At 45.6% G+C, this 22,118-nt stretch overlaps 1 protein-coding gene across 3 annotated transcripts in view; it reads left to right on the plus strand.

Annotated features, from left to right (window-relative positions):
- ADAMTSL3 (ADAMTS like 3) overlaps window positions 1–21,916 on the plus strand; it is a 267,376-nt gene extending 245,460 nt beyond the window's left edge. For all 3 annotated transcript variants that reach the window (XM_083586149.1, XM_083586151.1, XM_083586150.1), the window contains 8 exons: window positions 2,898–3,080; window positions 3,902–4,021; window positions 4,298–4,510; window positions 9,106–9,289; window positions 13,243–13,447; window positions 17,462–17,571; window positions 21,007–21,221; window positions 21,653–21,916. In XM_083586149.1, coding sequence (XP_083442275.1) covers window positions 2,898–3,080; window positions 3,902–4,021; window positions 4,298–4,510; window positions 9,106–9,289; window positions 13,243–13,447; window positions 17,462–17,571; window positions 21,007–21,221; window positions 21,653–21,783 — 1,361 coding nt within the window. In that variant the 3' untranslated portion in view covers window positions 21,784–21,916. The remainder of the gene's footprint in view (window positions 1–2,897; window positions 3,081–3,901; window positions 4,022–4,297; window positions 4,511–9,105; window positions 9,290–13,242; window positions 13,448–17,461; window positions 17,572–21,006; window positions 21,222–21,652) is intronic.
- Window positions 21,917–22,118: the final 202 nt, after the last annotated feature.

A 22,118-nucleotide genomic window follows, 5' to 3' on the forward strand; every position in this document is an offset into this window, starting at 1 on the left:
AGCAATTTTGCAAAATGACCTGTAAAAAAAAGAGTGTTCAAGCCTGGCTTAATAATTAGGTTTCATGGAGCGGGAACAGAGCTCAGGGTTGCTAGAGCGCATGTTTGCAGCTAGGGGGTCCCAGGGTCAGCCACAGTTAAAAGGGACCATGGCAGCAGGGAATGCAAAAGTCCTCGGCCTAAGAGCTTCTATAGCTCAGAGCAGCTAATCTAGATGAACAAGCAGTTTCCTATGTACCTCTACAAAATATCCCTGTTCCTTAGCCAGTGGATATATGCAGGGGTGGCTGGTTTTGCTCTCCCATCTTCTGAATGCCACAAGACGCTGTCGCTTACCAAGAAGGGAAGGGGCAGTACAGACACAGCGGCGGGAGCATCAGATTAGTCCCTGCTCCAAGTTGCCACATGTCTTCCCCTCTTGCTAAGCAGCACTGGAGAAGCAGGAGAGCAAGAAGAAGAAGAGTTTGGATTTGATATCCCGCCTTTCACTCCCCTTCAGGAGTCTCAAAGCGGCTAACATTCTCCTTTCCCTTCCTCCCCCACAACAAACACTCTGTGAGGTGAGTGGGGCTGAGAGACTTCAGAGGTTATGACTGGCCCAAGGTCACCCAGCAGCTGCATGTGGAGGAGCGGAGACGCGAACCCGGTTCCCCAGATTACGAGACTACCGCTCTTAACCACTACACCATACTGGCTCCCCACCTATGCAACCCCTCCAACTGCCGCTGGATACATGGTATGCTGGACAATAGAATCAGAATGCTGCTGTTCTATGTTGTCTGATGATGACATTGCTAGGTTTTCGTTTAGATAACTATCTAATAGACGTTTCTTTTCTTTTTTAAAATCATTTTTATCAAGTTTTCCATTTTAACAATCCAATCAAATCACATTAAATATTCCAAATTATACATATACATATACATATCAAATAATCCAAATAATCTGCCGAATTATAATTTTTTTGTTGGGACTTCCCATGCTTCAAGTTCGGGGGGGCTCTGATCATCTCATATCTCTACTGCTTTTGATGGTCATTTCTAATAGTTCCTTTAAATCTTCCTGTTGTTTTCCTTCTTTCACAGCCTTTGAGTTGTTTCCACAAGTGAGTTGAAGTAAAATGATGTGTTTCTGTGTGGATTTTATGTGTATGATACCCCTCTGTCCGTGCAGCATCTCCTCACACGCTGGTATTTCTGCCGAATCAATCCAAAAGTCTTTTCGCTGCTGGCAGCCGCCATCTTCTCTCAGTTCTGATGAAACAATTCTAGGTGTCTACTAATAGACGTTTCTTTAAAGGCGCAGGTTGTTAGATGGTGCTTGAAGGAGCATTATCTGCTAGTGGTGACCAGGCTTTGATCTTACTGGATATCAGGACTAGTCCAAGACATTTTGCAGCCCGAGGCAAAGGAGGAGAGGACACCTCTTGGTTCCATGTATGGAAGCCAACTGGGCTGGTGGTTGAATCTGGCTGTCAAGGCATCCTTCACCACCATACCCAAGGGCAGTTTTGGGGGTTCTGGACAGGGCACCCATAGCTCTGTCCTCCCAACAGTGGGGGGCTACCTAGGGGCTCAGGAATAATGGCCAGAAATGTGCTATTGTTGCCCCCTACAAACTCCACAGGCCTGAGGCAGCTGCATCACTCTCCCAAATGGCAGGAAAGAAACCAACATCTTGAATACAACCAGTGAAGAAATCACAATTCTCTGTTTTATGGCTGGCCCTGCAAACATGCTGCTGAGGGGAAACTGATGCCGCTATAAAGGGGAAAGTACTTTCTGTGGCAGGGTTTGCCTGCTCCCCTGTGCTCAAGCAGTTTATGTAAGAACAATCAATATTAAAATGTTACATGTTCTTTCTCACAAACAAATTGAGCTGCAAAAAGTTGTGCCGAGCTTCCTGTCACTTGGGGGTTATGGGAAGTTGTAAAACATTTATTTGTGAGTGCGTATGCTGCATACAGTGTCCTTGCATGCCACTTGCAAAATGGGCATGGGGGCAGATCTGAATCCCTGGGCCTCTTTGTGGAAGACGCTTAACAGAATTGTTTAGAACAGTTTGGTTCTGATCTGTAATGGAAAGGTAATTGTGTGTGTGTGTGTGTGTGTTAAAGATGCTCTTTCCTCATAACAGCAGGACAACTTCACATGTACAGTGGTACCTCAGGTTAAGAACTTAATTCGTTCTGGAGGTCTGTTCTTAACCTGAAACTGTTCTTAACCTGAGGTACCACTTTAGCTAATGGAGCCTGCCGCGCTGCCGCCACGTGATTTCTGTTCTCATCCTGAAGCCAAGCTCTTAACCCGAGGTACTATTTCTGGGTTAGCGGCGTCTGTAACCTGAAGCGTCTGTAACCTGAAGCATCTTGTAACCTGAGGTACCACTGTAACGGAAAGCCATGGCCTTACCTGGTCCCCTTCCTGTGTCATATTGGGGGGCAAGAGACCAGTGTGCTAGCTTAACATTAAGGAAGAACCAGCGCTCATGATTTCCTCCCAACAGATCATGTGAGGGGTAAACCAGAGCTCCCAGGATTCTTTGGGGCAAAGTCACATGCTTTAAATATGTGGTGCGTATACAGCCATGGTGTATGGCTTACTGTTAAATGCGAACCGGACCAGTGAGTGCCAGCTTGTGTTTGAAATTATAATCTATGTCCCACTTCATTCCTTAAATTTAGAAAGGCTTTGGTAGTAGTCAAATTGCAATTACTAGTGAAACAGCATAGTAAATAAATAATCAAAAATTATTCATCAGGCTTCACAGTCTTTAATTGTTAAGGGCTGACTATGTTTTCCCCAATTTCATAGTATTTTTTGCACTTTTAAACAAAACTAGAGCAATAAAAGGTTAATAAGTTTTGGTATGCTATTATTTCCGCCCCCCCCCCCCCAGGTCTTCCCCAACCTGAGGTTACTTGGTTTAAGAACGAAAGCTTCCCAAGAACTCAAGTGTTCTCTGTTGCAAATGGGTCCTTAATCCTTAGGAATGTTTCACATGAAGATGCTGGAATGTACACTTGCACAGCCTCCAATGTTCTTGGACAAGCCATGGCCACAACTGTTCTTCGATTGGCTGGTAAGTACAAAATCAGGCCCAGTGGTACCAAGAAATGCCATCAGCTGCCAGTGACTCTCTGCCTGAACCACACTTCTGCTTTCTCCTCTGTGCTTGTGCTGTCCGTGTTAGCAAAGTCACTTAAATAATGCAGATGAAACCCGGAGAGAAAAAGAAATCCGCATTACCTTTTACTGAGGAAAATGAAGAAGACAGGGCTGGGCTGGGCTAGATGAGCCATTGGCCTGATCATAGCTGTCAACCATCCCTTATTTGGCGGGAAACTCCCTTATCCCAGTGCCGTGTCCTGCTGCTGTCCCTTATTGACGATGTCCCTTAAATTTCCCGGGTTTCAAAGGAAGCAGCTCCTCTCCCTCCCTCCCTGCTGCGTTGCCTGGGGACTCGCCTTTGCTCAGTGCTTCGCAGTGGAGAGGTGACGGTGGTTTTCCTTGCTGCATCCCCTTTGCCGGGTTGCTGCGCTGTGGGAACCACCGCTTGAGGCTTTGTTTGGCTGCTGGCTGGGCTTTCTGCCTTTGGCTCGGAGGGGCTCAGAAGTTGAACATACCTGTGCCCAGAAAATCCCTTATTTTGGCTGCTGGTCACTTATTTTCGAGGCTGCTGGTCCCTTATTTTCAAATCTGTAAGTTGACAGCTATGGGCCTGATCCAGCAGAGCGCCTCTTATGTTCTTACGCACTCTACCCTGAAATCGCAACAGGCAGATCCAGTTCACTGCACCATTCCTAAGAAAACACTTCGTGTTCTTTACCAAACCATCTGCAACACTTATTCCTGAGATGCACTAGGAAGTAATACTTTCTCCCCACCCCTCTTTCCTCTCAGAACGAAGATCTCAGAAGCCTAACAATGGATTATACGGCAACAGTAGGAGAAAGCGTGTCCTCATGGCATCTGGGATTGGTACCAACATTAGCGTGGTACCTGGGGAGCTGTTACGGATAGGTATGACTCCCAAATATATTTGTCGGTGTTGGAAGCCGGGTGTCAATTTGGGGCAACAGGGCCAGTTTGTCATGAGTCGATGCTTTGGAGCAGAGGGTTGGATGACGAGGAAGAATATTAGCATGTGGTCTAAAACAAAGTGCTTGGTTGAGTGGGAAACTTAGCCTCCCAAAATGGTGCACGTGAGAATAACTGGGAAATGTAACTTCACAGACTGTTTTTTAAAGAAATCCAAATCTCGTAGGAAAATAGGCTAACAATGCCCTTGCTTTCTAGGTTGTCCCGTGCATCCCAGTAGAAAGAACACAATTCGCTGGTTCTTCAAAAATCAACCAATTGAAGAAATGAAAGGCTTTGATCATAGGAGCCTGGTTGGGGGACGTATCCTAGAGGTGAACGTTATATCTGAGCAGCTTGGTGGACAATACAGATGTTGGACGTCATCGAGTTCCAAGCCATTGTCTGTCTGGGTAAATGTCAAGAAGGAAGGTTTGTTGAAGATTCCATGGCCCAATTATTAAGTTTCATTATATTTCCTTCTTTAAGCATTGTTGATTGTTTGTACCAGATTACAGTGGTACCTCGGGTTAAGAACTTAATTCGTTCTGGAGGTCTGTTCTTAACCTGAAACTGGTCTTAACCTGAGGTACCACTTTGGCTAATGGGGCCTCCCGCTGCGCCGCTGGAGTACGATTTCTGTTCTCATCCTGAAGCAAAGTTCTTAACCCGAGGTCCTATTTCTGGGTTAGTGGAATCTGTAACCTGAAGCGTCTGTAACCCAAGGTACCACTGTACAACATGAGGCAACATAAGAATCTGCTGTAAGCATTTTGAGACTTCCCATGTTTTATAGCTTAGGGTAGAGGTAGCTAACTTGATGCACTCCAGATGTTGGACTCCAAATCCCTCTAGCCCCAGCCGCCATGACCAATGGTCAGGAATGATGGGAACTGTGGTCCAGCAACATCTGGAGGGCACCACAATGGCTGTCCCCAGTTAGGGCAAAACAGAAGACGGGGCTGACATTGAGACTGGCTTCGCTCTGTCTCATTCTCTCCTAATTGCTTCGTTATGACCAGCCTCTATGGCATGATCTTGTTAGGCTAGGAGTGTCTCCTTCCCCGTCATTAAACTGGATTGTATATAAAGGCAAACCAGCCTTCTTCAACTTTGTGCTCTCCAGATGTTCCTGGACTACAACTCCAATCATGCCTGACCAGTGGCCATTCTGGCTAAGACTGATGGGATTTGTAGTCCAAAATGTCTGCATAAACAATAGTAATGTGTAGTACGGTCCTTGAATTCTTTTATGAGGCGACTGCGGCTGATACTATCTGAAAAGCCCATTCTTTCCCAATCTTGGGCATTGGCTGTCTTGAGAGCATGCATTGTGTCATGGAGATTCATTATTTGAGCACCTTACATGTCTGAAATATTGCTACGGGGTGGTTTTTGCAGCACGGTGGGTGTTTGGAGAGAACCCCTATGCTGTATCTTCATGGCAAAATAAATATAATACAATATTTCAGTCACACTTGCACTCAGTAAATTTTAACCATTTCTGCTTTGAAAAGGGTTCTTTTGTATTATTTTAAGAAAGCCAGAAGTAATAAGGAATCACTGAAAACCCAATAAGTTAAAGAATTCATTATGTGCTGCGGGAATGAGACTGTGGACACAGCTGGGAGCGATCAATTATTCTTGGATGTTATGGGACCAGCTCCCCACCCCCCTCACCAAAAAAGGAAAAAGAAAAGGCAACCTTGCGACTTCTGTGCTTGCATAGAAATCTGTCAACATTGCATCGTACTTCATCTTCTAAATTATGTCTGAAAGGGGGCAGGGTGGGATCATTTTGAAATGTAACCCAGTTTTTTTAAAGGGGCTTTTTGCTGGAGACTGTCACTCCCTAATGCACAGAATTAATAGGGGAGCAATGTTTTTGTTTTAGTAGACAGTTATTAAACTAATCCAGATTCTTTTTTTTCTTTTTTTTAAAAGTAATGTAATGATGCTAGCTGGTTATGGTGATATGACGATGTGCTCCAGTAGAAGAGATGTATGTGGTACATAGGGGTGTCAGAGAATTTCGACGAAATAAGAAATGGGAACAGAAATTGCCCATGTTTGCTTTTTCGCCCCCCTTCTGGAATGGGAATCGCTTTTCTTCATTGCTTGCAGCCTGCAAATGATATATAATTGATTGTGCTCCCTCCATTTGCTTTGTGTTTCCTTTGCACTGAAATGAATGAAATAGAATAACATAATGGCAGTGGCAATTAATTATGTAAATTGCATAAGTTTAAGAAATCTTGCCACAGCAGACAGAGAGACAAATAACGAGTGCTTTTTTTCTTTAAAAAATGTTTAGGGGTACTCTCATTTTCCTACTCATATTGAAATACTGCCCCTCATTGAGGCCAAACTTAGATTCACAAAATGTTAAGGGGTCTGAGTCCCCCCAGAAAAAAAATGCACTGCAAATCACGTAGCTTTCGGCAGATGGCAAACTGCAGCAAGCGATGGATACAGAATGGACAAGAACAGCTGTTTACATCCTTAGCTGTCCAGAATAGCAAAATGGTGGCAGGGCAACACCCCATGCATCCCCCTCCAACATGCTACAGAGTCCCATTGCCACAAATGTTGCTCGTCTAGACCCACGTTTTGGCTGTGTGGAACGATCCAGGGGCCCCACATTGTCAGACTTGCTTTGACCGAGTGATTCCTCCGGTCGAGTGATTAACGACCTGAGCCTTTGATGAGATTCCAGGCACGTTCCCTCATCACGCAGAGTATCCAGCACGCAGGGGAAGACGAGAAGTTTATGAGCTACATTACTAAAGAGTTTTATTTCTAACTACGCAGACAGAAAAGAAACACGTGCTCTCTCTGTGAAAGCAGAGAGCAACTGAACAGCAAAGGAACAGGAAACCAGTAACATCACATCCGTCTCCTGACTTCCGTGAGACTTCCAATAGCCTGGAATCTTTGGAATGCAAAACAGAGTCTTGTGACTCTGCTCAGTGCACTGCACTACACAGTGGCACAAACAGAAACTAACACACATGGCACCATTCAGAGGACTAGATTTGGCCCATAAACACTGAACAAAACAATCCAGAAGAAAACATTACTGAAGAAAGTCAGGTACACAGAGAATACGTTCAAAACACCATATTTAATGGGAAACTAAAGAATTGAAGATTTCTAAATAAAACACGACAAAGGAGGTCAGCTACAGAATGCACATTTAGCGCAGCAAAGTTAACAAGATACTTTTTTATCTTAAACGTTTCAAAAGAAAGCTTTGCCAAATGAAGTCAGATACAAAATGCACATTTCAAATAGCATAATTAGCAAGAGAATAAAGTTACGAGCATATCTGCTGCCGTTGCTGCCAATCCTGCCAGTGGTGGCTCATAACGGGCTGCGGCTGTGGAAGATCGAGTTCAGTGACCTGAGTCTGCACTAAGAAACAGCCAAGATTGTCTCTGGCTTCTGCTTTTGTAGCTGGAGTCAATCAGAGCCCTGACCTCCCAGGCCTGCAAGGCAGGGAGCAGGTCTTCCAGGATCCACATCCAACATGGTCTCCTTACCTAGGCAAGGCAGGGCAGCCGTGAGTCAAACTGTTGCTCTTGCCTCGACTTTGCTGTTGCCCTGACTCATCCCTGTTCCGTCTACTGCAGTGGTTCCAGTATCAGGAAGACAGCTCTGACACTGGCTGCCACACTGGATGGTACTGGGCAGGGCCAAACACATACACATTCTTATGGTTCCTGTGTGTTTCTCCCTACAGAATAACTAAACACTTCAGACAGTGGGGTGAGATTTTAACCATAAAAATAGCAGTTGTGAAGGACTAACCTGCCCTGCGTTAGAACCAAAGTCCTGATCCAGTCTCTGCTTTCTGCATGGCTGCAGATCAGTCTTTTTCAAAATGCAAGACGTCCTATTTATGGATCTAGTTTGGCCATTAGATCACACTAATGTTCTCTGAAGCTTCCTGTTCAGTGAAAGCTCCTGCCCACTTTGTAGGCATCTTCAGGGGCACTGCTTTAGTAGTAGGTTAAATGCCATATTTGAATGGAAAGATTATGAGTTCAGTTCTTGGCATGTCTACCAAGGAGGACCTCATCTGGCAAGGGTAGAAAAGACCTTGGAGGACTTGCATCTGAAAACAGCTGTTCATAGAGAAGATGGATTTGGCCTTGGGAGACTTGTCCTGTGAAATATACTCGGAGTCGAGTGTGAATTTCATGCTCTTTATTCAGCTCATAGTAGCAATGAATGAAACTTTCCCCAAAACGTTTAGCTATGTATACATTATTTACACAATGGGCCCCGCGTGATTGGCTAATTCCAGGCTGAGCCTGTAGGCCAATTAGATTGCGGATTCACCTCCTCCAGAAGCCTGATTGGCTGTTCCTGCAGGCCAATCAGGTTGCTGAGTCACTTCATCCAGGCGCCTGATTTGCTGCTCCTGCAGGCCAATCAGGTCACTGATCCACTTCCACCTGGAGCTGGATTGGGTGGCTCCTGCAGACCAATCAGACTGCTGCATTCTAGATCCTATTGTTCTAGGATTCAGCTCAGGACATAACACCCTGACTCAGGATATGGCAGATCCTCATATCCCAAAGCGTTCTAGGTTTTTAAAAAAATGATTGATAGTTTATAGCAGAGTTAAAAGCTTGGAAGCTGAACCTATCCAGTCCCACCACCACCACCCATCCCGTTCTCACATCAGCAGCATCACTTAAAAGGCTAAATAAAACACACAGAGGTTCCATTAGTAAAGTCTTTGCTTACAGTTTCTTCATATTTACAAGGATGGTTTCGCATTCTAAGCCTACATGGTGGAAGCTAATTTCATGGCTATTTCATAAGAGGGGGTGCAAGGAGAGAGAATTGGGCAGGAAACCACAAAGTGTATTTTCCCTATCTATTAATTTCAACCCTGTCCTCTGCTGACTGGAGGCATGCAAGGTTGCTCATACCCAACAAAGCTGACATTATATTTGAGGTGCAACCCGTAACTTATACTCTTGCTTACCTGTTGCTTTCTCTCCTGCTTTTAATAGAGTATAGATGGCAGCTTGGCGACTGGAATACTTGCTCTGCTACTTGTGGGAACTCAGGAACCCAGTTCCGAAAGCTGCTGTGTGTGGGTGCGAAGGAGCAAGAAGTGAACCTGACATTGTGTGACGAGAGTCAGAAGCCGACTGTAAATTATCAGTCCTGCAACACCCATGATTGTCCTGCCAGGTATACACGTCCTTTCATTTTTTAAAAAATGATTTTATTAAAGCTTTTTCATAATACAATGAATGACAGAAATTAATCTAAATAAAAACAAAAACAGGGAGAGAAAGAGAAAACACCGAAGGAAAACCCAAAAAAGAACAGAACAGAAAAAATAAAAAAGAGGAAAAATAAAAAGGACTTCCAATTTTCTGTCTGTCTAAAGGAATTTATTCAAAATATTCTTTCTAGAATGACATCCAATTGATCTGCTTTCTGTTAGGCAATATTTTCCCAATCTTCCAAGCCAAATGTCTCAGATTAATTCATTTCCCTTTTTACACGAAAGGGTATGCACTTCCCATTTCTTGTTTCTTCCAGTATTTTATCTACTTTTGTTTAAAAAGGTCAAGACAGGAGTGCCTGGCGTGCTCTGGTCCATGGGGTCACGAAGAGTCGGACACGACTAAACAACTAAACAACAACCATCAAATTACAATGTTGGTGTCTGAATGTCATTTATTAGATAGATAGATGATAGATAGATAGATAGATAGATAGATAGATAGATAGATAGATAGATAGATGATAGACTGATACTGCTTAATCAACATTTCCTTAAAATGTCTATTGGAATAGAGTGGTCTCTGTCAAGCACTTGAAGATCAACAGGGAGTTGCAACCTTCAGAAAAATGATAGATGAACCTTAATATTAATTCCAAATGGGTTTTTTTTGGGGGGGTGGCAAAATATTAGAGATGCCACCAGGAGAATATGGGATGCATGTGTACTGCGTTAAGGGTAGGAAAGGGAACTTCACTGCATTGTTGACAAGGTCCAATTTGGGCTCTTAAAAAGATGGTTTTAATTACAGTGGACCATTAATGGAGAAGATCTGCTTTTGGAAAGTATGCACTGGCTAGTGCCAGTGTAGTCGGAAACCCACCCCTGCCTGCCAATGCCCAAAGCAATTTTTCAGGCGGTTTAAAAACATCTGTAGTGCTGTTTTTAAACAGAGTAGAGGACAAATGGATAAACAAATGTGCTGCTTACAACAATTTTAGAAGGAAAGGGTAGCCAGATAAACTGAAGCATGGGACGAAAGGGGAAGACTGACAGCAGGACCCAGCATTCAGTCTGCAGATATATACATATGTCATGCAAATTGTGCAGCCAGGAGGAAATTGGACTAACACCGCAGGTGAAGTGGGACAAATCCCTGTCGGGTCGCCCCTCCCCTTGCTGAATGTTTCCAGCAGAGCCTCAGCCAAGTTGAATTTTAATATGCCAATCATATTTTGTGTCTCAAAGCTGTGAGAAACTGTAAACCAGGCTCAGTTCAGATCAGTTCTGGGTGTTTTCTCACTACACAAAGGGAGGGCCAAGCTACATGTGATATTAAGCATGTCTTTTGCAACCACATCAGGGTTTTATACAAAACAATCACAGCAGGCCGGACTGCGGCACACAGAGAAGAGACGTTTTACCCTTTCCTCCCCTGCTGTGGTCTCAGTAACAGCCCCCTTACCTACAGCTAATATTAGCTCTGGCAAGAGAACGTTTGCCCTTGGTACCTCGCTAGGAGGGATGCAGGAGAAATTATGCTTGGTCCACATTTTCATGCAAACATACCCACTTAACAATTCCCAAAACAATATGTGAACCACAGCACACAGCCACCGTTCAAAATTTGTGTTCTCTGCGTTTTGCAAAACAGTTCAACAACAACAAATGTGTACAAAAAAATGGATATGTTAGGGTAAAGCATGCATGAAAATGAATATTCAAATGAAAATAATATGCAAAAAAAATCATAATGGGGGGAAAGTATTTATTTCGCAAAATTGCATACAAAAACGTGTGTTGGAAGAAATGCACAATGAAATGCTGGCAATTTTTCATGAGAAGCAGAATGTAACATTGGTAAAATGAGAAATGAAAATTGACAGATATCCCCACCCCTGTTTGCTACATTGGCAATCATTCCCAGCTGGATGAAAAGGTCTCTGCCACTGGTCGCCTTACTTGGTATTGTGTTAAATTCACCTTCTGTTATTTTCTGTGTTGCTTCTAACTGTGTTTAGCTGTTTTTATTGCACTTTTGTACATTAACTTGAGATGTGTAGGGAAGGCAATTGATTGATGATGATGATGATGATATCCAATCAAGAGTCCATCTAATAGCGGCAGTATTTATGAGCATGGATATGCCATTTTCTTAACCACTGTGGCTAATAGCCGTTGAGAGAGCAGAATGCACTGCAGTGAGAAACCAGGAACAAATTCAACCAGGTTTAAATGCAGCAACAGTGCACTGGGGCAATCAGAGTGATGCTGGCGGCGGCAGCATCCTGGTAGCAGCACTTCTGATTGCTGGGATGGGACTGGGCAAGGCAACACAGCGAGGTCCAGGGAAATCTGGGTTGGTCGCGGTGGCCCTGCAGGTGTGTGCAAACCTGCCAGATGCTGCTACAATCTCATTGCTTAGCCTCCCCACTCCACCCCAGTGAATGCAGTGCAGCTGCCTTCAGAAAACTGCAGCCGCTGCCTCTGCCTGCAACACACCAGTGCTGTTTGAATGTGCTGGTCATTCAACAAATAGACATAAACACACACAAAGCCTTACTTGTACAGCATTGAATGTACAGCCATTTAAACCAGATTTCTGGCACTGTGGCGTACATTGGGCCACAGGTTTTTGGTGTGCTAATGATCTGGCAGAAGAGCTCCGCTGGATCAGATGGAAACCCAATCGAGTCCAGCATCTGGTTTGCATCACTTCCAGCCAGATGCCTCTGAGAAGCCCATAGGCGGGGAAAGGGAGTGCAGTACAGTGGTACCTCAGGTTAAGAAGCTAATTCGTTCTGGAGGTCCATTCTTAACCTGAAACTGTTCTTAACCTGAAGTACCACTTCAGCTAATGGGGCCTCCTGCTGCCGCTGCACTGCCGGAGCACGATTTCTGTTCTCATCCTGAAGCAAAGTTCTTAACCCGAGGTCCTATTTCTGGATTAGCGGAATCTGTAACCTGAAGCGTAACCTGAAGCGTCTGTAACCCGAGGTACCACTGTAGTCCTCTCCCCAGCAACTGGTATTCAGAGTCATAGGCCACACTCTCGGCATACATTTAAAGCACTGTGGTGCCACTTTAAATGGCTTCCCCACCCCCCAAAAGAATCCTGGGAACTGTAGTTTATTAGGGTCCTGGGAGTTGTTAGGAGACACCCATTCCTCTCACAGCTACAGTTCCCAGAGCTCCCTGTTAAGAAGAATTGATTGTAAAATTTGCCTGGGAATTATAGCTCTGTGGGGGGGGGGAGAGGGGCTTTCTAGCAACACTCATCACCACTGACAAATGACAGCTCCAAGACTGGTTAAAATGGTAGGATAGTGCTTTAAATATGTACTGTTGATATGGCCTGTGAATCTGAGCTTCCATATAGCCAATAGGTATAATGGATTTGGGACGCGGGTGGTGCTGTGGGTTAAACCACAGAGCCTAGGGCTTGCCGATCAAAAGGTCGGCGGTTTGAATCCCCGCGATGGGGTGAGCTCCCGTTCCTCAGTCCCTGCTCCTGCCAACCTAGCAGTTTGAAAGCACGTCAAAGTGCAAGTAGATAAATAGGTACTGCTCCAGCAGGAAGGTAAACGACATTTCCGTGCACTGCTCTGGTTCGCCAGAAGCGGCTTAGTCATGCTAGCCACATGACCCGGAAGCTGTACACCAGCTCCCTCGGCCAATAAAGTGAGATGAGTGCCGCAACCCTAGAGTCGGCCACGACTGGACCTAATGGTCAGGGGTCCCTTTACCTTTACCTATCATGGATTTACCATATAGCTGCCATGGACATTAGCCATCCTAACATCTGAAGTCACAACCGATAGCTCATAGTGCTCTCTCGCTCTCGCTCTCTGTTATGATGTGACTGTTGTTACTTCTGCATTTTTGTCTCTGCTTTAACATTTTCTCTCTGCAGGTGGACAACGAGTGCCTGGTCCGAGTGCTCGGCTTCATGTGGCAACGGGTTCCGCCACCGGCAGAGAATCTGCAAGCAAGTCAGAGCCAACGGTACTGCTGTAACGTTGCCTCTGTCTGCTTGCACACACAAAGAGCATCCTTTGGAAAGGAAACCTTGTGTGGGACATTCGTGTACGGAATGGCTTATTCATCCATGGGGCCAGGTAATTAATTACCTGTTGATTGACTCATTAATAGATGTACTTTGGTCTACATCTATCTCTACATATATAAATAAAATGTATTATGTATTATTATTATTTATAAATTTATTATTATTATTATTATTATTATTATTATTATTATTATTATTATTACTACTACTACTACTACTACACCCACAACACAGCCTCCAGTGAGGTTTCCTACACAAGCCTCATTGAATACAGCCCAGCAGAAATGCTTCATACGCACTCATTTTATTGTATTTTAGCAGTTGTGTTTTGTTTTGGTTTTTTGAGGATTTCTTTAAAGGAAATTAAACAGGATGGACCTGGGGGGGGGGAATATAATACACCAACAGGCACAATCCCAGTGCATTTCAGCAGAAATATAAAAAAAGGGATCAAGGATTTGGGGGGGGGGGCAGAGATAAGGAGTCATCACAGGGAAAAGACCGGCAATGATACATTCTGTGTTTAGGTAACAGCTTAGAACCCAGGCATTTGATCAACTCACGCTAAGGTGAAAAAGTGTTTGGGGATATTTTATTTTATTTATTACATGGTTCTCTTCCTTCCCATTTCACCTCACAACAACCCTGTGAGGTAGGTTAGGCTAAGAGACGGTGAGTGGCTCAAGGACACCCAGTGAGTTTCATGGCTGAGTGGGGATTCAAACCATGGCCTCCCAGGTCCTAGTCCAACACTCAAAGCCAGATTCAAAGCATGGTGAAATTCAGGAGGAAGGGAGGCAGATACCTTAAACGCCATTACATCTCAAGAGTCCTTCAAGAAACCTGCGGCTGAGTACAATCTTCACATCAGCCCTATGAGGTACATTAGGCTAGAAGATAGCAACTAACGCAGGTATTTTCCCCAACTTCTATGAATTTTGAAGCCTGATTTTTAATAATAATAATAATAATAATAATAATAATAATAATAATAATAATGTGTTATTATTTATTTCCTATACACTGCTTGATTGTAAAAGAAAAACATCAGAAGAGGTTTATAAGAAGCATAAAATGATGTTGGTAATTAAAGGCATCTTACAGTATATAAGCAAACAAAGAAACAAACACATTAGTATTGGTATTATATAAATTTGTATACTGCTCTATACCCCTAGATCTCAGAGCAGTTCACAGCATAAAATCTCAATATAAAAAACAGAAAAGACAACCCCTTCCACAACACATTTTAAAAGGGCATAGGGTGTCAATATACTTTAACCAGCATTTAAAAACCTAAAGAATCTAAAAGACAATTCTGTTTTTTAAAAGCTGGATTAAAATGTCCAACCCAACATTGATAATCAATAGCCAAAGGCCTGACAAAAGAGAAATGTTTTAGCCTTGTGCCTAAAGATGAGTAATGATTGCACCAAGCGAGCCTTTCTAGGGAAAGCACTCTACAGTGGATGCTCGGGTTGCGAACGTGATCCGTGCGGGAGGCATGTTCTCAACAGGCAGCACCGCATCTGCGCACACGCGGGTTGCGATTCGGCGCTTCTGCGCATGCGCAAAGCATGATTTAGCGCGTCTGCGCATGTGCTGAAACCCGGAAGTAACCCGTTCCGGTACTTCCGGGTTCGGCGCGGTGCACAACCCGAAAACGCACAACCTGAAGCATCTGTAGCCCGAGGTACGACTGTACAAGCAGGGAGCCACCACTGGAAAAGGCCCGTCCTCATGCTGCATTTGCAAAAGGCACGCGGAAAAGTTGAGCCAGGACCTTTATTCTGGGTGTTCAGCAGCTGGCAGCCCTTGACGCAAACCTGGGCCTTCTGAGCTGTGCTGTGTTGCTCCCTGATTCTCAGCCAGAGAGCCGAAAGACAGGTGGGGGTTTTGCACAGTATCTGTTGGCCACGGTGCTTTGCAGCTGGCCGTTTGGAGCGCGGGGAAGCGACGAGACGTGCTGCTGCAGAAAATGAGTGGCTGTCCGGGGGCCTTACTCAGCGACTCGGAGCGTTTGGCTCCATCCCGTGAGAACTCCCCTCTGAGCAGCAAAGTGCTTAGATGGCAGGCCGTGCCAAGATTATTATTATCTTTTGTTTTAGCTGCTTTGATGAGATATTTTGCTGAAATATTTTTTCAGCGCTAATCATAACATAACACCACACCATGGAAACCACAGCCAAATATTTGACTTCTAATTTTGCTGTTGAATTAATTGTGACAGCAAGAGCCCAGCAAGGGGGGGGCGGGGAAGGGGGGGGGAGAAAAAGAACAACCTTTCCCTGGGCTTCTCCTGGAACAGTAGCAGAGGCTGTGCTGTGGGAGGGATAGAACTGTCAATCAATGGCAGAATGGGTGATGCTCTGCATACAGAAGATCTCTGATGCAATTCCCTGGCTGTATCTCAGGTGTTTGGAAAGACCTTTCTCCAACTGAGATCCTGGAGGGTCACTTCCAGCCAGAGTGGACGATACTAGGCTAGGTAGGAAGGGTGAGGCATCTGCTTCGCATGCAGAAGGGAATAGGTTTGTACCCAGTGTCACAATACACCAACCTAAGGTGTCACCATTAGCGATGGAAGGGCAAGCCTCACTGCTGTTGTGACATTTCTCCCAGGTTCAGGTTAGGTCCCTCCCACCATGAGTGAATTGCAGCCATTCACTTCAGTTATTGGAAGTAAAGAGACCATCAAGGACACTCATACGGAATGGCCATAGCTCATTAGTACCAGGATGCGGGTGGCACTGTGGTCTAAACCACCGAGCCTCTTGGGCCCGCCGATCAGAAGGTCATTGGTTTGAATACCCGCAACGGAGTGAGCTCCCGTTGCTCAGTCCCAGCTCCTGTCAACCTAACAGTTTGAAAGCATGCCGGTGCAAGTAGATAAATAGGTACCGCTGCGGCGGGAAGGTAAACGGCATTTCTATGCGCTCTGGCTTCTGTCACAGTGTTCCGTTATGCCAGAAGCAGTTTAGTCATGTTGGCCACATGACCCAGAAAGCTTTCTGTGGACAAACGCTGGCTCCCTTGGCCTGAAAGCGAGACGAGCGCCACACCCCATATGTCACCTTTGACTGGACTTAACCATCCAGGCGTCCTTTACTTTTACCTTTAACTCATTAGGCTTCACATGCAAAAGGTCCCAAGGAAAGACTCCTGACTGGCACCCAGGAGCGCGGCTGTCAGCCAGAGTAGGCCAGACAACACTAAGCTACATGGCCCAATGGCCTGATGTGCTTTCTTATCTATGTCCTACATCAGGCATAGGCAAACTCGGCCCTCCAGATGTTTTGGGACTACAGCTCCCACCATCCCTAGCTAACCAGTGGTCAGGGATGATGGGAATTGTAGTCTCAAAACATATGGAGGGCCGAGTTTGCCTATGCCTGTCCTACGTCAAGTCCAGGGGGGGAGGGGGATGGCCTTGGCTGTCTGCTTTTCTCCTCCTTAGTGTTGCCCTTGTAGAATTCAGCTGGGGAAAGAGGATAATAATAAGAAGAAGAATATATTATTTATACCCTGCCCATCTGGCTGGGTTTCCCCAGCCACTCTGGGCGGCTTCCAACAAAATATTAAAATACAGTTGTCCATCAAACATTAAAAGCTTCCCTAAACAGGGCTGCCTTCAGATGTCTTCTAAAAGTCAGGTAGTTGTTTATTTCCTTGACATCTGATGGGAGGGAGTTCCACAGGGCGGGTGCCACTACCGAGAAGGCCCTCTGCCTGGTTCCCTGTAACTTGGCTTCTTGAAGCGAGGGAACTGCCAGAAGGCCCTCTGCGTTGGACCTCAGTGTCCGGGCAGAACGATGGGGGTGGAGATGCTCCTTCAGGTATACTGGACTGAGGCTGTTTGGGGATGGGGATAAAACAACAACTAGTCAGCTTCACCTGTCATTGACTCTTAGCCTCTGACTGCCCCTGCTGCTGGGCTCCCTGTCTTCCACCTTACCAGCCCCAATGGGTACCTGCCACACAAGGTTTAACTATTTGCATCTCGTACTGGGAAGTGCAGATCTCCACGTCTCTGACTGGTGTTGTTTATCCCCTTCCTTTTCAGTGCACAGGCCAATGCACAGGTCGCGGTGTAGGCTTGCAGCATCGCCTTGTTCAGTGTCAGCATTGGAACGGATCCGTGGTATCGAACTCACTGTGTGATGAAACGAGCAGGTACGGTTGCCATCCGATAGGAATGGCCCTTTACCACTTTTAACACTTCCAGCAGATGTTGCGTCACACATTATTTTTAACAGATGCTGCTGGGAAGTTCTGGGTCAGTGGCTGCCTCATCTTGCCACCCTTGCGCAGCCCCTTTGATGTTTAGTTAAGTTATGGCCGCTTGCCATAACTACCACTCCTAAATCAGAATTGGAGCCTTTTCTTCTTCTTCTGTTAGCAGCAGGCTGTCCTCCAAGAGCTGAAGTAATGACAGAAGCTGGAAATTTCATTTCATTTCACTTTTAATTTGTATACCACCTTCCTATATTACTATGCAGCAACAAAATATACAACAAAGAACACACACCTTACAATAATCTGATGCAATACAAAAAGCCGCAATAAAGCCATAATAAAACATAACTTTATAATGGAACACCTTATATCAATAAAGTAATATTCAATAATCTATTAGGATATAGTAGTACAGTCAGGGATGCGGGTGGCGCTGTGGGTTAAACCACAAAGCCTAGGACTTGCCGATCAGAAGGTCGGCGGTTCAAATCCCTGCGACGGGGTGAGCTCCCGTTGCTCGGTCCCTGCTCCTGCCAACCTAGCAGTTCGAAAGCACGTCAGAGTGCAAGTAGATAAATAGGTACCACTCAGGTGGGAAGGTAAATGGCATTTCCGTGCGCTGCTCTGGTTTGCCAGAAGTGGCTTAGTCATGCTGGCCACATGACCCGGAAGCTGTACGCCGGCTCCCTCGGCCAATAAAGCGAGATGAGCACCACAACCCCAGAGTTGTCGGTCACGACTGGACCTAATGGTCAGGTGTCCCTTTACCGTTACCTTGGTTCTCAAACTTAATCCATTCTGGGAGTCCGTTCGACTCCCGAAACCATTCGAAAACGAAGGTGCTGCTTCCAGTTGGCTGCAGGAGCTTCCTGCACTCAGTCGGAATCCACGTCGGACGTTCAGCTTCCGAAAAAACGTTCACAAACTGGAACACTTACTTCTGGGTTTGCGGTGTTCAGGAGCCAGTTTGTCCAACAACTAAGCCCTTCATGACCCAAGGTACCACTGTACACAATAAAATTAACTCTCAAAACATCAGTAATTAAACAGAAATCTGAGGCTGGAAGGCCAAATGCAGCCCCCAGGCCTCTCTCTCTGACCCTGGGATTCCCCCCAGGCCACATCCCTCACTGTCCTTGCTTCACACCTTCCTTGAGTGTTTTTGCCAGGCTGGAATATGTCATTGAACTCTGCTTACAGCTATCTCTTGCCTGGATGTGGAATAGAGGGAGTGTAGAAATGAACCAGCTGTACCAGTTCTTTGTTTTGCCTACTTTCACCTCTGGTTCTGCCAACCACTGGAATGTGGTCCTCAGAAGGCGCACCAGAAGTGAATGTGACCAACAGACTGCATTCTGACATGTGTGAAGGGAAGTATAGCTGCTCTCTTGGGTCTCCATCCTCCTGGCATCTGCCGGGATGACGTAGGGCTCTTGCCCAACATCTCTCAGAGTGTGGCTATCTTCAGAACCGCAGGGTACAGTCAAGATTTTTCCAGCCTGGCAGAGCTGATTCTAGCCAGGCTCTTTGTAGTTCTTCACTGGCCATCCAAAGTAGACCTGGTCAACATCAGGACTGTGGATGTTCTCTGGTGATTTGGCTGCCAGTGTTACTGCAGAGGTAAGCAAACTTCCAGGGAAATTGTAAAAGTGGAGCCAGAACATCTGACACACTTAAATGTAAATTTAGAAATTTAAGAGCATTCCTGTTTACCGAGGCATTTGATGACAGGAGGCACTGTTCCCTGGCAGCTCTGTGATCACTTGTTTTCGTTTTTAAAAGAAAGTAAGTTTTATTGTTGTTGTGTTTGCTGCTCTGAGCTCGTTTGGGGGGAAGCTGAATAAACCATCACCACCAGGCCAGTTTATTTTTGGATCTAGTGAGGAGCAGTGCTTGAGAAACCTCATGATACATTTGGGGGTAAGAAGGAGGACAAAGGATTGCCTGCTTGGCCACCAGTGGCTGAACCATTGCAGTTTTCCATCTTAGTAATCACAGGGAGATAACAAGGTGCCCTGCCAAGCTGTGATTGTGGGCTTGCATGTTCTCTGCCCCCAGGGCAAATCATGGCAAGCCAGGTAAAGGTAAAGGTACCCCTGACCGTTAGGTCCAGTTGCGGACGACTCTAGGGTTGCAGCGCTCATCTCGCTCTATAGGCCAAGGGAGCCGGCGTTTGTCCGCAGACAGCTTCCAGGTCATGTGGCCAGCATGACTAAGCCGCTTCTGGCGTATCAGAGCAGCGCACGGAAACGCCATGTACCTTCCTGCCGGAGCGATACCTATTTATCTACTTGCACTTTGAGGTGCTTTCAAACTGCTAGGTTGGCAGGAGCAGGGACCGAGCAACGGGAGCTCACACTGTTGCAGAAATTCGAACCGCCAACCTTCGGATCGGCAAGTCCTAAACCACAGAGCCACCCACGTCCCTATGGCAAGCCAGGTAGGGCAAGTCAAAAGCCAGGAATCGTGCCCCTCTTGCCACACCAACTGAGTAGATGCTACTACTCTCCTATGAAAATCCACTTGACCCCAATACCCTCTGTATTTAACATGAAGAAAGATGGGGATTGGGGTAAATGTCAAAGTTTGCCCAACGACACAGTAGAATTTATTGTTTGTAGTGGGGTTGTGGCAGAAATAAAACAAAACTCCAGGCTATGGATTATCTATTTGCACATTTTTACCCTACCCATCAACCAAAAAGGCTCTTGAGAGAAGTTCCTGCCTGGAGTTTTTAGGAGACCCTGTTTGCCTCAAAGAGCTGCAACTCCCAGACCGGTTTAACAAGTAATCCCTCTTCCCAGGGAACTATGGGATTTGTAGTTCCGTGAGGGGAACAGGCCGCTGCCGCCACAATCTGCCACCTGAGTCACTTTTGCTCAGCATGGCTCATGATAGGACTGCCCAAACTGAAAGGGGAATTCTACCAATGACAGCTCAGAACCAGAGTGGTTGTTGTGAGACTGAATTTCACATACTGACCTGAAACTATGCAGAGGATTATTTTGCCTGTACAGTGGTACCTCAGGTTAAGTACTTAATTTGTTCTGGAGGTCCGTACTTAACCTGAAACTGTTCTTAACCTGAGGTACCGCTTTAGCTAATGGGGCCTCCTGCTGCTGCCATGCCGCCGGAGCCCAATTTCTGTTCTCATCCTGAAGCAAAGTTCTTAACCTGAAGCACTATTTCTGGGTTAGCGGAGTCTGTAACCTGAAGCGTATGTAATCTGAAGCATATGTAACCTGAGGTACCACTGTAGTCTTCTAGTACGTTTGTAGTGACGTTACGTCCTAAATAACATCAACCATCGGATTCAGTCTCAAACCACATTTTATTGGGGGCTTTTCTCCCACCTACCCCACCTTTCTGCAGGCCATTGATGAGAAGAAACTGCTCTACAGACAAATGTGACGTGTATTGGAGGGCGGGCCCTTGGCGACCGTGCACTGTAGATTGTGGAAGTGGATTCCAGTCACGGCAAGTCAGCTGCATACACAGGAGAAATAAGAGGCCCGTAGGAGATCCGTCGTGCGCCTGGAGGAAGAGACCAGTGACCTGGAAACACTGCAATGTCACTTCTTGTGACAGTATGTAAACATTTATTTCCATTTTTGAACTCTCCGGTCGCTTGTGGCAATTGCATGTAGACAGTGGCGCTGAACTCTTAGTTCCGTAATGAACATGATAAGCCGTCAACCAAACCCCACCCTCCCATACAATACAATGGTGCGACATTGGTGTGCCCCAGTTCGGCAAAGGGCTTGATTCTGAAGAACTAAAATGCAAAACAACTCCCAAGATAGGCTCAAGTTAGTGCAACGGACTGGACCCCTGGCCGTTGAATGCAACTCGTTCAGAGCAGCCTGCAGATTATTCTGCCCATAGTGTTGTTGTGCAAGACCTGAGAGGGAAGGAGAAAGGATGTGAACATTATCTAGGTCTCCTGTTCGCATTTGCCTGAGATGAGATGCTGTAACTGCCCTTTTTCATTCTTGTTGCATTTCAATGTATTTTTCAGAAGGCGAATGCAAGGATACAACTCACTACTGTACATTTGTAAAGCAGCTAAAATTATGCATGATAGACATCTACAAACAAAGGTGTTGTCAGTCATGTGAAGAGCATTACCCTTCTGTGGGAAGTTCATGATGTCGCAGCGAAGATATCGCGTGAAGAGAATGTTGTTTCAATCCAGCCTGCTCTGGACAATATAGACAATCAACCAAGAACATGTGGTGGGGAAGGGGAAATGGATGAATAGAACATGCTATGGATAGTCCAAGCTGGGTTTTCCATTTTCTCTCCTCGACTCCTACCCACACCGGGCAATAGCTCTGTTGCAACTTAAGCATGGTGTTGGAAACATCAGTTTTAATGGGGTTGCAAGTGATTCATTGGCTATCAAGTAATGCTCCCTGCCTCATGAAGACAATTCGGGTTTAGCAATTGTTGACAACTATTCCAAAAATACTGAAATGCAGCAA

Source organism: Podarcis filfolensis (genome assembly GCF_964270895.1).
Source record: "Podarcis filfolensis genome assembly, chromosome: 14".
Classification (NCBI taxonomy): Eukaryota; Metazoa; Chordata; class Lepidosauria; order Squamata; family Lacertidae; genus Podarcis; species Podarcis filfolensis.